General features: G+C 35.6%; 1 protein-coding gene across 1 annotated transcript in view; it reads left to right on the top strand.

Moving 5' to 3' along the window:
* The first annotated feature begins 252 nt into the window (after positions 1 to 252).
* Positions 253 to 17573, top strand: part of LRRCC1 (leucine rich repeat and coiled-coil centrosomal protein 1) — a 35435-nt gene continuing 18114 nt past the window's right edge. The window contains exons 1-10 of the mRNA XM_059902034.1: positions 253 to 293; positions 391 to 817; positions 3179 to 3384; positions 3698 to 3763; positions 8348 to 8515; positions 10510 to 10685; positions 10787 to 10996; positions 15174 to 15370; positions 15647 to 15794; positions 16744 to 16892. Of these exons, the coding sequence (XP_059758017.1) occupies positions 729 to 817; positions 3179 to 3384; positions 3698 to 3763; positions 8348 to 8515; positions 10510 to 10685; positions 10787 to 10996; positions 15174 to 15370; positions 15647 to 15794; positions 16744 to 16892 (1409 nt within the window). The 5' untranslated portion in view covers positions 253 to 293; positions 391 to 728. The remainder of the gene's footprint in view (positions 294 to 390; positions 818 to 3178; positions 3385 to 3697; positions 3764 to 8347; positions 8516 to 10509; positions 10686 to 10786; positions 10997 to 15173; positions 15371 to 15646; positions 15795 to 16743; positions 16893 to 17573) is intronic.

Genomic DNA, 17573 nt, shown 5'->3' with positions numbered 1-17573 from the left:
CAGGAGGGTTCTTGCACCTTATTTGGGTATTGTTTTCCTACCTGGAATGCCATTCTGTCCAGAACACACTGTGAGCTAGCAAGACTCTGATCAGTCATCTACTAATGACTTCCTTTTATAAAACATTCCCACTACCCACAGGAATATACAGTTGGCTTAAATGCTTCTGTGCTATTCCTAGCACTGGCCCTGCTGCACAGCAAGTCTCCTTCCTCCACTGAACTATGAATGCTTCCAGGAACGAGAATGGGCTTCATCTTATTCCTCACTGCATAGGGAGGTGCCTGGCACAAGTAAGGCATCCAGTAGACGCAATAACCTGGGGGAACAACTTATAGGTGTGTAAGACTATAGGTCTGTAAAAACAAACTGCTGTGAAATCGCCTTCAGAAGTCAGTCGCTTACAATGCAAAAATCATACAGAAGAGCCACAAAGGTAAGACCCATTCCTTCCCCAACCACCAAAGGCCAGGCAAAATGTTTCGCTTTACGGCAAGGCTCGGGAGTCGCGCCGTAGATACCGTAAAAGGGAGGGAAGCCCTCGTTGGGGAAGCTCAGGCTTCTGGCTTTGCGACACCGTCGGGGCGGGAAAGTGCCGGCTGTCGGTTGGAGGGAGGGTCCTCGGCCGCCCCCTAGGGCCGGACTTCCGCGCCCCCGGGAGGCGTATTCCGGCCTTTCCGACCCAGCGCTGGGCGCGGGTTAAGACCCAGCTCCGCGTCGCCGGTGCCATGGAGGTGCCGCTGGAGGCGGAAGTCGAGAATGAGGACGGCGAGAGCAGCTGCGGGGATCTGTGCTTCATGGACAAAGGCCTGCGGAGGTAAAGGGCAGCTTTACCGGAGACCGCACGGCAGGGGCCGTGGGCAGGGGCCGTGGGCAGCGGGCGGTGTCGGTGGAACGGAGGCGCGGGGCAGCTTTACGGAGACCGCACGCAAAGGCGTCTGGCTGTCGCCCGCCGTTCTCCGCCACAACTGCGCTGCTGAAGTGCCAGATCCAAATCCAGCGAGCCCCCTTTCCTTTCCTCCAGGGACTAATGAGCACCCTGGAAACTGCCCCACGTCCTGGTTCCCTGCCGGCGTTTGACCATCCTCCCTTTTTCGCTGGTTCTCCTTTCTTTACTGGCAATTATTTCTTTGCTTGCCCTGTAATTGTTGGTCTTCGCGGGTTCTGTCCTCTCTTCTTTGCTCTTTCTCTATGACAGAAAGTGGCAAAGTAGTATCTCTGGCAACCGTAAAGCAAGAGTGTGCTGCTCTTCATTGGTTTTGCCTTGATTCTATTAGCTCCTGGTCTAATTTCTACTTTGCAGAGCCCTGTGATACACATACTGTTATACTTATTGAAAATACTAAACATAACATATTTAGTTCACCGCTTTCCTCTTTCATGCAGTCCAAATTTGTTCACGATACTAGGCTCTTGGTTCTGCGTTGCTGATTGGTCCCTCTCTGCCTTTTCAGTCTTGCCTCTTAACCTTTCTCCGGTTACACCCTGTGATTAGCCACACTAAGCTACATGCGGGCAGCTCCATAGTAGACTTCTCTGTGCCTTTCCACACACTGTTCCTTTGTTGCCTGCCCTCTCTGTGCACCTTGCTGATAATTAAAGCAACTTGTTCTGGATCCTGATCTAAAATTTGCCAGAAAGCCCCAGGAAGGTGTTTTTCAAAAGAATATTTATATTTATATTTAATAATAGCTGCCATTTACTGAATGCCATTTGTGTATCCATGTTACATATATTATCACAAATCTTCACAACAATTCTGCAAGGTAGTAATTTTATGAGGGACAGATCTGAGATTCAGAGGATCTTTATAATTTTCCCAACATCATGCAGCTGGATTAAGTTTGAATTCAAAACCATTTCTATCTAATTTCACTGTCTGCTTTTTCGACTATACTATATTATATGCACAATACTAATTTCCAGAAACCGAAATGCTTCAGAAAATAGATGGCTGTCATTAAGAGCATGTGTTAATAGCATAAAGTCTGGCACTAAATAATAGCTCAGTAAATGACAGAAGCAAGATAATTGGAAAATATTTAAAACAGTCACATTTAGAGATTGCTAGTTTGAAATTTAGAAATGCTTTATCATTTTCTGCCAGGGGTTCTTATGTGCTTCAGTCTGAAGACTAAAGGATAAGTTGAATGACCTTATGTCATATTCATACTTTTCGTGTTTTAATTTTAAATTTGAGATTCTTAATGCAAATTTGGAAGCAAACTTGAATTCCTTGTTTTCCCTTTACTCCCTGACTGCTAAACTTCTCATTTTCCTGCTACTAGATTTCCTACAGCTTTACTATAGCTGCTATAGAACATAGAACAGATGCCAATGACATTGTGTGTCCCAGTTCAAGCATCTCTGAATTATGTGCACTGTAGTTTATATCCCTGGAACTCCTATCTTCAGAAGAGGTTCCAGTTAAAAATAGCAGTAATTGACAGCATGAAGAGATGAGTTCCATTTAGAGGAGATGCTTTCCAAATTTCAGCAAGGGAGGACAGGGACTGTTGCACTACGAATAGCAATAACTAGTGGTTTATTTTGAAATCAACTACATTCTGGGTTAAACAGTCATAGCAGACAGTGAAGAGAATAAGATTGTAAACTCTAGTGCCAGATCTGTATTTATACTGGCTCAATTTGGTAATAGCTACAAGAATTTGGACAAGTTATTTAATTTCTGTAAACCGTGGCATCCTTTGATACCTACTGCTTGGAGTTGTTCTGAGGATTAAATGGGCAGAGGAAACAGGTAATTCATTTACTCAAGTAACACAGCAAAAGTGGTAGAGTGCAGATTTGATCTTGGGGTGGTAATTCATTTACTCAAGTAACACAGCAAAATTGATCTTGGGGTGTTATGATTCTAGGAACTGACTTTACAAATAACTGCTTTCACTCAGTGCTGATGACTTTGTTTGCATATAAAAGCTAGAAATGCCCGGTATCCCATGCCTCTCTTGATAATGGTCCAAAATACTGGTTAGTTGTAAGAAGCACTGTACCTTATGAGACATTTCAAGGCTACCACAAGTAGGAAGAATTTTATTATAGAATGAATAGAGCACATACTTACTATCTACATACTGTTTGGTTAATTTTAGTTATTTGGTCATGATTTTTAATCCATTTTTTACTTGTTTTTGATAATATATATTTTCCTTTGTAGCATATCAGAGTTATCCTTAGATTCAGACCTTCATGCCATCAATCTTCATTGCAATAACATCACGAAGATCAAAGCCATTGATCACATTTGGAATTTACAACATTTAGATCTGTCATCTAATCAAATAAGTCAAATTGAAGGGCTAAACACACTGACAAAACTACGTACTTTAAACTTGTCCTGCAATTTGATCACAAGAATAGAAGGTTTGTAAGTGATTTTCATCTAATACTTTGCATAGGGGAGCTGATTTAAGTCCATTTTTCATCTTCTTCCCAAAAGAATGGGATAAGTATTATCATAAACTTTTCAAAACTGACCCTAAAACTCTATATAAAAAGTTTTCTTCTGGAAAAATTATCAATTTTTAAAAAATTATTTTGTAAAATACCAACAGAATTGATTTCACTGTTATCAGACTGTAGATTTGCTTCAGAGCAGTCTGAAATAGTATTGTAATACCATATAACTCTAATTAATTGATTATTTGAATCTTATAATGGCTTTATTTTATTTTAGGACTTGAAGCACTAACTAATCTGACTAGACTGAATTTATCTTATAACCACATAAATGATCTTAGTGGTAAGTAGATATGCTTATGTTTTCTATAATGCTGAGTATTTGCCACGTATAATGAGTTAGACTGAGCTATGCATATTGAAGAACTGAATAATCCAATTTTTGACCAAAAATCTTATCTAGAGGGTGTTTCTCAGTCATATTTGGTTTTTGTTGGTGCTAAAGCTACAGCTGGATAAAAAACTAGGAATAAAAACCAGAGTAATCAGTAACAGAAAAAACTTGGTTAGAAAGAACCTACTTTGGGAGAATAATGTTTTAATCTTAGATAATTAATATACTATTATGTAGAGAGGAATAGTTCCAGCAGAACTTTTTACAATGATGAAAATATTCTGTATCTGTGCTATCTGGTATGGCAGTCAGTAGACAGATATGGCCTTTGAGCCCTTGAAATGTGGCTAGTACACTGAGGAACTGAATTTGTAATTTTATTTAATTTTAATTAAATTTTTATTTAAATTTAAAAAGCCACATGTGGCTAGTGCTACCGTATTGGACAGTGTAGGTATATAGCATTCCAAAGCCTATAGCAAATTAACAATCAAGGGTTTTTTTCTTTTAAAGATTTATTATTATTTATTTATTTAATTTATTTTTTTGGCTGTGTCAGGTCTTAGTTGAGGCATGCGGGATCTTTTGTTGTGGCGTGTGGGCTTCTCTCTAGCTGTGGCATGCAGGTTTTTCTTCTCTAGCTGTGGCACGTGGGCTCCATAGCTGTGGCACGCAGGTTCCAGAGCGCATGGGCTCTGCAGTTTGCGACATGCGGGCTCTCTAGTTGAGGCGCGCAAGCTCAGTAGTTGTGGCACACGAGCTTAGTTGCCCCGCAGCATGTGAGATCTTAGTTCCCTGACCAGGGATCGAACTCGCATCCCCTGCATTGGAAGGTGGACTCTTTACCACTGGACCACCAGGGAAGTCCCAGGATTTTTTTTTTATTTTCTTTTTGACTTTACCATATATAAGAAGGTTAAAAATTGTTAATCTTTTAATTGATTAAAGTGATACACTGATAAAATGAACGGAGTTTTATGATAATTTTTAAAATTATCTGTCAGAACTAGCAGAATTTCTCTAATTATCTTCATAATCCTTATCAATATTTGAAACAGTCTTATTATTCATTTGTTTGTTTTTCTCCCCTGCTAGAAAAATACGACCCTACGCCAGGTATTTAGTACACAAAAAAATAAAATACAATGACTTAGTCCCTACCCTTAACCAAGGTAGCAATGGTATTTTAATTTTTAAATACCTTTTTCCCCCAAAATGTGAAAGTATTAGAATTGACTATTAACTGTAGCTCTGTCTCTGCTGTGTGATGCTGAGCAAAGTATATTGTTCTTTGGATGCAATTTCCTTAACTGAAAGATGTGAATTTTGGATAATATAGTTCATTCATTTACTTCTTTAGTGATGAAAAAATAACAACAACAAATAGATAAAGTTCTTATCACAAGGCTTACATTGTAGTGGGGAAGTAAAACAAATAAATGAGATCATGTCAAACGCCCCCAAAAAAATAAGCAAAAGATTTGAGCAGACCCTTCTCCAAGAGGATATCCAAGTTGCAAACAAGCCCATGATAAAAAAAATGTTTAGCATCCTTAGTAATTAAGGAAATGCAAATTAAAATCATAATGAGATCCACTTCATACCTACTAGAATAGATATACTTTTAAAAACTTAAAATACAAACCGCTGGTGAGATTGTGGAGCAACTAGAACTTGCATACATCGCTGGTAGAATTCAAAATGGTAAAGCTACTTTGGAAAACAGTTTGAAGGTTTCTTATAATGTTAAACAAATACTTAGCATATAATCATGCATTTCTACTTCTAGTTGTTTACCTAAGAAAAATGAAAACATGTCTAATCAAAGACCTGTACATGAATGTTAATATGATTATATCACTTTTTAATATAATCATGTTTATATGATTATTCATAATCTCCAAAAACTAGAAACCACCCATTTGTCTATTACCTGGTAAATGGATAAACAAATTGTGATACGTCCACAGGATGGAATACTACTTGGCAATAAAAAGGAATGAACTATTGATATATGCAGCAACATAGATAAATCTAAAAAGAATTATGCTAAGTGAAAGGAGCCAGACACAAAAGATTACACTGTATGATTCCATGCATACGATATTCTGACAAAGCCAAAGATACAGGGGCAGAAATGAGATCATTAGTTACCAGGGGTTGAAGATGAGGAGAGAAGATTGATTTACATAGGGACACAGTGATTTGGGTGATGAAAATGTTCTGTATCTCCATTGTAGGGGTTACGTAACCGTATATGTTTGTTAAAGCACATCAAACTCTACTGTATATATTTTCTGCAAACCTATTAAGTTCTAATAGATAATTCTTAGAATGATAATATTTTATATGTTCAGAAACACTTCAGTAAGTAAATAATGACAGTTCATACAATTAAGAACATGCAAAAACACTAGGGCGTGATCAAGCTTGCCATGATAAAGGCAGAAAGAAGGCTGCTGTGGCTAGAGCATAGCAAATGAGGGATTAATGTGCTAAGAAAAGAGATAACAAAACAGGCAAAAGTGAGATCACGTACAGCTTCATAAGCAGGGTAAAAAGTTTGCATATTATTCTAAGTACAATAGGAAACCATTGGAAGGCTTTAAACAAGTAAGTGACTCAATACATCTGTCTAAAGGATCACTTTGGCTGCTGAGTAGGTGAAGAATGGACTTCAGTAGGACAGGGGTGAAAGTCAGGTGACAAGAAGCTATTCCAGTGGTCTGGATGAGAGATGATGGAGACTTGGACTAGGATGGAAACAATATAGAGGAGTACATACATTATGCTTTGCATGTGGAGTTCATAGAACTTGCTGATGGATTGAGATGAGATGAAGGGAAAAGGAATCAAAGATAATTAAGAGTTTTCTTTGTAGTAACGGGTGGATGATGGTACTATTTCCTGACATGGGGAAGACTGGAGGAGGAACAGGTTTAGAGATGAAGGGGTAAGAATGAAGGATCCTATCTTAAATTCGAGAGCCCTATTAGATATATGTGTGTGTATGTGTGTGACCTGCGGGTTTGGGGTAGGGCATCAGGGGTGGTGTTGCAGGTTTGGCACATCAGTGGTGTTTGTTGCCTTGACACTATAGGAGATTCTGGAGAGTGTATGAATAGAGAAGGGGGTGACCAGGAATGCGCCCTGGGGCACTTTAAAATCAAAACATAAAAGGGACATGAAGCTGCAACATAAGAGAAAGAATGAGTAACATGGAACAGGAACTTAGAAATGTGATGGTAAATTAAGAAGAAATGCTGAGTACTCATAAGAATGCTTGACAGGAAATCTGATCCTGTAGTGAGTGGTCAGAGACTTTTCTGAGGGTGTGACAGATGAACAGAAGTTAGTGATGAGGACTATGAAGAAAATAAAAGAGGCAACCCTGTAAAACAGATGAGTAGAAGTTAGCCAGATATGATAAAGATCATTGAGGAGAGAAGAGTATTCCAGTCAGGTTGAAGAAATTGAAGGGGAAAAAAAAAAAAAAAAAGGTGAGTAAAGTTGAATTTATACATGGAGAGTACTAAACTAGGCAAAATTGAAAAATAAGACCTTCATCTGAACAGTGTAGAGTGTATCTCAGAATGGCCCTTCCAAAAGAAGGAAGGCTAGGGCATTCAGCCATGGATGATTCTCCTTTTGTTTTGAGGGGTTCCTGGAGGTGTTAACTCCTTCACACTTCTGAGCTAAACTCTTGCTCAACAAGCTCCATTTTGAAGAAAATTCTGAGGCATGGCCCCTGTCCACCACAGCTGCAGCTGAAGTCAGGCTGGCCAGGGAGATGTGCCAGGAACCAGTAGCCTCTGCTACAAACCTAGTTTCTAACATTACCATGCTCTAGATAATCTCATGCAAGAAATGTTACCAGGGAGCTAAATCAAATGGGTGCTATTTATATTTATTTTATGCTCAAACCAATGAAATTGGAGTGTTAGCTTATGTCTCCTAATTTAAAATAATGTGTTGAGAGCCTAAAGCCATTGCTTTATTCTTATTCTCATAAAAGTACATGGGCCCGTAAAATAGATAGCTAGTGGGAAGCAACCGCATAGCACAGGGAGATCAACTCTGTGCTTTGTGACCACCTAGAGGGGTGGGATAGGGAGGGTGGGAGGGAGGGAGATGCAAGAGGGAAGAGATATGGGAACATATGTATATGTATAACTGATTCACTTTGTTATAAAGCAGAAACTAACGCACCATTGTAAAGCAGTTATACTCCAATAAAGATGTTTAAAAAAAAAAAAAAAAAAAGTACATGGGCCTGGGGAGGCTCATTTGTTTTGTTTAAACAGAGCCCAGGTACCCCTGGGCTAAGGCCTCAAAGCGATGCCAAACCTTTGTTTCTTCAAAACAACAATTGACTTTGCTGATACCCTGTTCATTAGATATAGCTGTTTACAGAAGGGTCTTATTAATGCTACTCCTTTGCCTCTTGAAATACAACTTATATAAAAATTATTTTTAGTTAGCTGTTAGAAAAATTACTGTTGTGACATCAAAAAAATTTTTTTCCTGTTGCAGGTTTGATGCCCCTTCATGGAATTAAACATAAACTTAGATATATTGACCTACATAGTAATTGTATAGATAGTATCCATCACCTACTTCAGTGTACAGTAGGATTGCACTTCTTGACTAATCTTATTTTGGAGAAAAATGGAGAAGATAATCCTGTCTGTCATTTACCAGGTATGATCGATTAATTTAATACTTTTTGTAACAGTTGATTTTCAGAGCTCTTTTATTTCCTGCAACTTGTATTTATGACCTCCTTGAATTTGTCTTAAGCTTTGCAACTTTTTATTATGTATTTGGAAAAGTATAATTGCAAATAAATTATTTTATTAAGACAAACTAAATTGCTGTTAAAAGAGGAATACAAGCTGAAGAGATAAGTAATTCTCTTTAGACAGTTTTATATTTGATAAGTGAATGCCTCAAAATTAAATTGTGCTTATGATATATTCTTATAGTATAATACTAAGCAGCCATAAAAAAGAATATAGAATCTCTTTAGCTACTGATAAGCAGATATCTCCAAGATATACTACTGTTAAGAGAAAGAAAAGCAAGTTGCGAAACATTGTGTATAGTACGCTCCCATTTGTGTGCAAAGGATAACACGTGTGTGTGTGTGTGTGTGTGTGTGTGTTTGCTGAGTATATATATATAAAATATCTAGAAGGATACACAAAAAACTGATAATAGTGGCTAACTTCAGTATTAGGTAGGTAGGGATGAGGAAATGAGAAAAGGGCATCTGGGAATCAGGAAATGTTAGGAAAACTTTTTACTGAGTACCTTTTGAATTTTATACCATGTGAATGTGTTAAATTATTAACAAGTAAATGACTTTTTTAAGAAGAAAGCTTAAACTTAATATGAGCTTAAACTTATTAAGATACAAGATATATAGACGATGCTGCTGAAATGCCATTTGACCTAATTCCAAATCATTGAGGTTGGCAAAGATAAAGCAGACCAGACTGCCATTTCTAGAACTCACTTATCTCAAATTGCTTAACCCAACAATAAGATACAAACGTAGAATATGAATATACATTCTAAAGATGTGTTTGGGTAGAAGTTGGCTGCAGAGGCTGTATTCTCATTAATATGCAGCTATGAGAAGGCTTTTGCCAGAATGGAAACCTATTTTGATAATTTTACTTTGCAGAAGAGTGTATTAGATTTGAGATCCACTATTTTCCTAAGCCCATATAATGATAGAGTCTCCCTAAAAATCAGAGCAGATTTCCATTTTGGGGGGAAACCCTTTTCTTGGAAAAAAAACCTTATTCCTAAGACAACTTTAATTTACTGACCCACAAGTTGGATTCTTTTTCCTAATAATCTCGTCTCAAGAACCTCTAGTTCCTATAGTCTGAACCTTTGTTTTTCATTTTCTTTCCTAGATGAGGTATTTCTCTGAACACAGTTGCCCTTCCCCCAGAATTATTACTGAAATTACTTTTCTTTCCTCAAAATTTCTAACATGAATTTGCCAGACTTCTTTCTTTTGTAGTTCTTCCAACCACTTTATTTTACTTGGTTTTAAAATTTATCAAAATTGAAGTGTTTCTATTAGCCTAAACACCAAATTAATGTTAATTTGCCAGACTTCTCATATGTAATTAGGGAAAATAAACATATTCTTAAATACTTGATTGATTGTTTTAATCCTAGTTATATGGAATTTAAGAGGAGAAAGCAGGAATGTTTAAGTTTGTTAATGCTTAGGCCTCACTAGCAAAATTCTTGCTTCTCTGATTGTTATTCTCATCATCCTGATTTACATCTATACTAATCATATTACAAATAAACAAGAGATATGTTTGGCTTTCTGTCTGGAATAAATTGCCACTGGTTTCATGCATTTATAGCTTTACAGCAATTTTATGAAAGATAGATCCAGAAATGATGATATTTTAACTTTCTGACTTTCATCAGGAGGGTTGTTTGGGAGGGATTGGGGGGGGTAGTGTTTTGTTTGTTTTGTATTTAATGATTATGTACTAGAGAAGAACTAAGTAGTTTTTTATTACACGTTTATTAGTTGCATTCCAGGACTAATTTTATCATTCAGGTGATATATCTGGTAGCTGATAAATTTACTTCGTTCTAGAAATAATTAACCTTTCTTTCTGTGCTTGAGTTTTCATTTTGAATGATTTGTTTCCAAGGGTACAGAGCAGTTATGCTCCAGACTTTGCCACAGCTTAGAATCCTAGATTGTAAGAACATATTTGGTGAACCAGTAAATATGGCAGAAATAAACTCATCACGCCTACAGTGCTTTGAAGGTCTTTTGGATAATTTAGTTTCTTCTGACTCTCCCCTAAATATAAGTGAAGATGAGGTATAGTACAGTTTTTTTTTTCTAATATAAAAGATATCTTCAAATTTTAATTAATAAATAAATATAAATTTAAAGGATTTTGGTTTGTTTCTGTGTCATAGATCATTGACAGTATGCCAGTGGTAACACCACCTATCGATGAAGTAGCTCCCTTGGATCACTTTGCAAGTACACCAGCAGATACTGGTTTGGCATCCTTTATATCTGTGTGTCCTTCTTCTGCGCCAGAGAAAGTTAATAATGAAAGTGATTTTCAGAATGAGATGAAACTTCAGAAATTAGATGACCAAATTTTACAGCTTCTCAATGAAGTAAATATTTTTCCTACTTTTCTAAGCAATGTGTTTGTTGAAGAAAAAATAGTAAGAAAATGTGCAATAAAATTGCATACAAGCTGACCCACCAGAAACAATCTATATTTATTGCATTGGTGTGTAAGTTTATTTTTTTTTCTTTAAAATAGGATTCTATTGTAGTAGCGGTAGAAAAAACATACTTTTTTCACTCATTTTCCTTAATGTCCTCCTTCAAATCTTCATTATGTAATTCCTTTGTTGTTCTGCTGTACTTCACATTATTTCCACCCACCCACCTTTTATTTCAAGTAAATAGAACTCTTTGGATTCAGTGCTTATTAACATAGAGGCTACGTGAGCTACTTTTGGCCTCTACTTTCTCTTCAGTTGTTTCATGGTCAAAACCACTTCTATAACCTATAGCTAAATGGCAAGTTATTTTATATAATTCCTGCTTCAATTCCTGTTTGCAGCAGACCCTTACCAAATAACCTCTGCTTTCTTGAAATACTAATCCTTTTTTACGCCTGCTACTGGTTCTCTGGTTTTTAGAAATCTTTGAACTATGTGGATGATCTGTAATTCCTAGAATTTTCTACTATTTGAGTCTCCAACCTTCTCTCTAGCATTCTTGCTCTGATCTATACTGACAGTTGTTTCCTTAAACACTACACCTCCCAGAATGCAATGGATTTTTCCTTTATCCCCTACCTGGACATGGGGGAGAAAGACTGTGGGATAGGCCTGAAAGGCTATTAGTCAAAAGTCAGTTTGACCTAGAAATTTGTAGTTGAATTTTAATATTTAAATTTTTTCTGAAAATGGTGGGTAGTGGAAAATGCTTATGGAATGATTATGGTTCAATTGGTTTTTAATAATCCTGAACTATTGTCTTAGCTATAACATTAGCAATGCTTGACAAACATGAGGTCTACCTTAGGTGGGTGCGTGAATAAGACTATAAGGATTCTGTGTGCCAAAAATCCCTAGAGATTTCAATTTGGGCCACAGAGGTAGATTGTAGTAGAACTGGGACAAGAATGCTGGCAGATGCATTCTTTGACATCATTGATATATTACTGAGATACTAGGCTCTTCATCTCTTCAGGTTTCATCTTCCATCTTAGAATGGCTCACTCTTCTTTCTCAATGTCAGAACTTAGATTTAAGCTTAATAACCTAAATTTGAAGTGAACTTTTCAGCTTCTCTTATGCCATCCTCATTTCATTCTCACAGTAACTCAATCAAGTAGATAGGGATTAATATATCGTTGTTCTTGTTTTATAGAAAAGAAACTCAGTTTATTTAAGAGTCGTTTATTTTAGTGAGGCAGAGTTGAACTTCAAACCCAAATGTCCTGATATCCAATCTGATATTCTTTCCACTGTCATGCTTCTTATGCAGTTAGTGATAATTCTTCCTACTTTATAAATAAGAATAGGAGTCTAGCTCTCTGGGGGAAAAAGGATGATTTGTTGCTATGCATATAAAAAATGTTTAGGAGAAGGACTTCTTGTTTGCTAACTTACTTGGTATAAAGGGTAAACATACAATTTGAATTTCAGTTGATATATACACTTAAATTATAAGTGAAGTCATAAAGTTACTGAAAATGTGCTATAATATAATGATGGTTATTGTTCTTAATTACTGGACTTATAATTGTTACACTGATTTTGAGAATTCTCTCTGTGAAAGGCTGTTTTGTCTTTAAGTTTTCATTTTTCCCCCACTGTTTTATTATGAACATTTTAAAACTTCGAGCAAATTTAAGAGAATTTCTTAGTGAATTAGCAGTATACCCACCAACTAGATTCCACCATCAACATTTTACTATACTTATTTCATCATGTGTCTATCCATCTACTCATTTATCAAACTATCTTATTTTATGACACATTTTAAAGTGAATCACACGTATCAGTATACTTCCCCCTAAATACTTAAGCCTGCGTATCATATCATTATAGTTCAGTATATTTTTACAGTTTTTTACTTTTACTTTTTCTTTTTTTTTTTTTTACTTTTGATGTAAAATAGAGATGTGTGTATTCCCTGAATTGACAGTACGTAGGCCTGTTACCCAAACTTTTATGAAGGTAAGCATCACTGTCCTAAAATGTTCCCTCATGCTGCTGCTCACAGGCATTCCTCTCCTGCACTCCCCACCCTCACCATCACTTTTCTCATTTTTTTTGACCATAGATTATTTAATACTCCTTCCAGAACCTAATATAAGTGGAATCATACAGTATATATACTCTTTTGTGTAAGGCCTCTTTCACTCAGAATAACCTTGAAATCAGTCCATTATTATGTGTATCAGTAGTTTGTTTTTATTGCTGCGTGGTATTCCGTTGTATGAGTATGCCACAGTTTATTTTTCCATTATCCCTCTTGATACGCCACTGGGTTCTTTCCAGGTTTGTGGATAAAACTGCTATGAACATTACAGTACAAGTCTTTTTGTGAACTTAGGTCTTCATTTCTCTTCAGTAAATAGCTAGAACTAGAATTTCTAGATTATAGGGTAGGTGTTTGTTTAGTTATATGAGAAACTGCCAGAGCTTTCCTAAGGTGATTGTTCCATTTTATTCCCACCAACAATGTATAACTGACTGTTCCAGTCGTTCCATATCCTCACCAGTGTTTGGTGTTAGCATTGATTTTATTTTAGCCATTCTAGTGGGTGTATACTGGTATTCATTGTGACTTTAATTTGCATTTCACTAATGAACAGTGATGTTAAGCACTTTTTCATGTACTTATTGAATCTTTGGTGCAGTGTTCAGAAATTTTGCCCATATTTTTATTGAGTGATTAGTCTATTACTGGGTTATAGGAATTCATTTTATATCTTGAATACTAATGTTTTGTCAAATATATTTTCTCCCAACCTGTGGGTTGCATATTCATTTCCTTAAGGGTCTTTTGATAAGCAACAGTTTTAATTTTACTGATGTTTATTGTCTAGTTCTATCAGTTGCATGTGAGATATTAGATTCTTCAACTATGATTGTGGATTTGTCTACTTCTTCCTTTAATTCTCTCAACATATGCTTGCCATATTTTTAAGCTCTCTTACTAAGCACATACACATTTATGACTACTTTTTCTTCCTATTTAAGTGACTCTTTTATCATTATGCAATGTAAATTTATGTTTTTACTCAATTTTGGAATTTTTGGACATCATTGCTTCAAATATTTCTCTGTCCCATTCTCTCTTTTCTCTTTTTTCAAATTCCATTTAGACCTTTTGATGTGTCCCACAATCCCCTGATGCTCTGTCCGTTTTATCAACTTTTTTTCTCTGTATTCTTCATATTGAATAAGTCCACTGAACTATCTTCAAGTTTACATATTCTTTCTTTTATCACCTCGTTCTGTATTAGTCCAGCCACTCAATTTTTACTTTAGACATTGTATTTTTCAGTTGTAAAATTTCCATTTTTTTAAATAATTTTTACTTCTCTGCTGAATTTCCTTTTCATTCATGATAAGCATTTTTTATATCATTGAGCATACTTATGATCACTGTTGTATAGTTCTTCTCTGCTTATTTGAACATTTAGGTCCTCTCAGGTCTCCATTGATTGTCATTTCTCTTGAGAATAGGTCATATTTTCCTGGTTCTCCCTATTGTGAGTAATTTTGGATTTTGTCCTGGACAATGTGAATGTTACTTTGTGGAGAATCTAGATGCTGCTATAGGCCTCCAAATCCTTTGCTGGGCTTCTTGCAGTCTATTCCATACTATCCTCAGATTCTTCAGACCCAAAAGTTTGTGGGTTTCCCACCTGAGTTTTAAGACTCCCTACGTAGTGCCGATTGTGCTGTTTTCTTAGGATAAAAGCCATAAAGCAGAAACAATCCATTCTGGTCATATTTCCAGGTGTCAACGCTCCTCTAGAATAAGACTACTTTTGTTCACTTTCCAGAATTCCAAGTAGTGTTTGTTTGTTGTTGTTTTCTTTGTATTTTTCCCCGGTTTGTAATTGTTATCTTGAGAGCATCAACCTCATAGGAGCTTACTTGTCCATACCAGAAGTTGAATCTTGTCTTTAATTCCAAACATACCTAGTTTATAAATCTTTAATCTTGTAAAAAGTTATAACATTTTAGAAAATGTCAAATTATGTTCTTTTATACTGAATTGAACTTTTAAAAAACTTTGGTTTTTTTATTCTAGACTTCTAATTCTTTAATAGATAATGTTCCTGAGAAAGATCTCAGACCAAAAAGAGACACAGATGTGACTTCTGAAAGTGACTGTGGAAACAGAAAAGAATGCAATAGAAAAACTCCTCGAAGATCAAAAATCCCATATTATTCCAAAACTATTCAAACTATTAAGCACCACAGTAAAAACAACAGTGCTTTTATAAGGTACTTCTTTTAGTTCTATAAATTCAGATAAGGCACACAGAAGTTAATATTGCTGGCTTCTTTCTTAAAGCTATCTCATGGTCATATTTTTTACTATTCTAATGTCAAAAGATTTGACTTTTCAGCCTTGCAGCCTCAGATTTAGTCAGCACTTTCATATAAATTTATATAAAAGGCTCTCTTTCCTTATGCTGGATTATCATTACCTAAGTTGTAAAAAATAGTTATAAGTATTATACATTTCTTTGAGTTATTTTTTGTGGTTTTTCTTTGCAGTTGTAATCGTAAAATGAAACAACCTTTCTTTAAAGAATTACACGTAAGATCATCTTTAGTGAACAATAATATATTAGAAGAATCAGAAAAGCAGAAGACTGAAATAATTAAAGTAAACAACGGTAGCTCAGAAAATGCCACTTACCGGGTATGATTTAAGAGATTAAGAAAAATTGGATATGAATAATCTTAGTTTTATATTCAAAGTTAGTCCCAGAAAAATTATGCATGTTTTTATGAGCAAAAAAATATTTCGTGTAATTTTATTGGGGTTTGCGGTTGGGTTATTTTCCCTTTCCTGATTTCCAGATTTTGTGTAATGTTACTATTTTTGTAATTTTTAAAGGAATGGAAATTACACATTTATTTAAGATCAGATTTCAGTGAAATCATTTTGTTGTATGCTTTGGAGGAGAAAACATGTCTGAATTTTTGAATTCTTCCTAAAGCAATGGTTCCTAACTTATGAGTCTCAGACTCCTTTAAATATCTAAGGAAATCTATGGGTTTTTGCAGAGAAACTTCCTTAGAGAAACTCATAAAATGTTGTATATAATTTCAGGGTATTCATGGGCTCTCCTGAAACCCAGTTTTGGACCCACGGATTCCAGATTAAGAGACATTCAAGAATTTTTAAATTCTTCAATATTTTCCTTAATCATTCACATGTTGTTAAGAATCTTTAGCACACATTGATTTATTTTATATTTTTTATTAACTTGCCCTTATTTTACTGTGAACAACTGGTTATACTTATGATTGTAATGTGCACTATTCTTCCAATAGTATGATTACTTTTTGAAACATTTCACACCTTTCATGCTATTGGTTTTGTCCCCTTATTCTCAGGTATAAAGGCCTTAATATTTAGAAAATAATAAAAATCATTATGACAATAATAATAGCAGCTAACATTTATTGAGTGGCTATTTTGTGCCAGACACGTTCTGCATGCTTTACTTCCATTCTTTTGGTTAATTCTCACCACAGCCCTTTGAATTAGATGCTCTTATTCCCACATTATAAATGAGAAAATTGAGGCAGTGAGAGGTTAGGTAACTTTTCCAAGTTCACATAACAATATTGTTTTCTTTCAGGCACTTGTTGAGGAACTAGACCAAGAGAGAGAGAAGAGATGGAAAGCTGAACAAACTGAAAAGAAACTTATGGATTATATTGATGAACTGCATAAACATGCAAATGAAAAAAAAGATATTCATAGCCTGGCTCTTCTTACTACAGATAGGTAAGGGGAAAGTCTGTAAACCATAAGTTATCTCATAGCACAAAGAATGCTGAACTTGGAACTGGAATGCCTTAGTTTAAACTAGCTGTAGTATGATAAAAAAACTATGTATGTGGTTTTAGTTTGAACTAATTTTATTTAAAGATTTACAGCTTTGTCAGTTTTTTACATTAACAAAGGATTCAGGATATTTGAGCCCTCAAGCTGGGAGATGTCAGATCAATAAAAAAAGTATTATAAGTAAAAAACAGGAAGAGTGTAGAGCTGAGATTGGCAGGCTTTTTCTGTAAAGGATGGGGCTTTGCACACTTTTTCTTTAGGCTTTCTGGGTCATAATCAGTCTCTGTGTTGCATATTCTTCTCAACAATGGGCTTCAGTACCAGATAACCCAAGTTTCTTAATTCTAATGTTTTTATTCCATCTTATTCCATTTCCCGTTTCATCTCTTTTTTTCTGTAGTAAATTATGTAATACAGGATTGTCTTATTCCAATATGTGAGAATACCAACTGGTTTTCTGAAATAACAATAACTTTTTTCTTCTGTTTCCTATAGGCAATTACTTCGAAAGTTATGCTTTTCCTTAAAAGGTTATAAGATTTTTTCCATGGGGTTCCTTTCAATTTTTATCTCTTCTTCTCCTTGAATGAGCACTGGGTTTCTAGACTTGGTATTTGCCAA

The sequence above is a fragment of the Balaenoptera ricei genome, chromosome 17 (assembly GCF_028023285.1).
Source record: "Balaenoptera ricei isolate mBalRic1 chromosome 17, mBalRic1.hap2, whole genome shotgun sequence".
Taxonomy (NCBI): Eukaryota; Metazoa; Chordata; class Mammalia; order Artiodactyla; family Balaenopteridae; genus Balaenoptera; species Balaenoptera ricei.
Note: the sequence above shows the minus strand (reverse complement) of the source record. Positions and strands in the feature narration are given on the sequence as shown.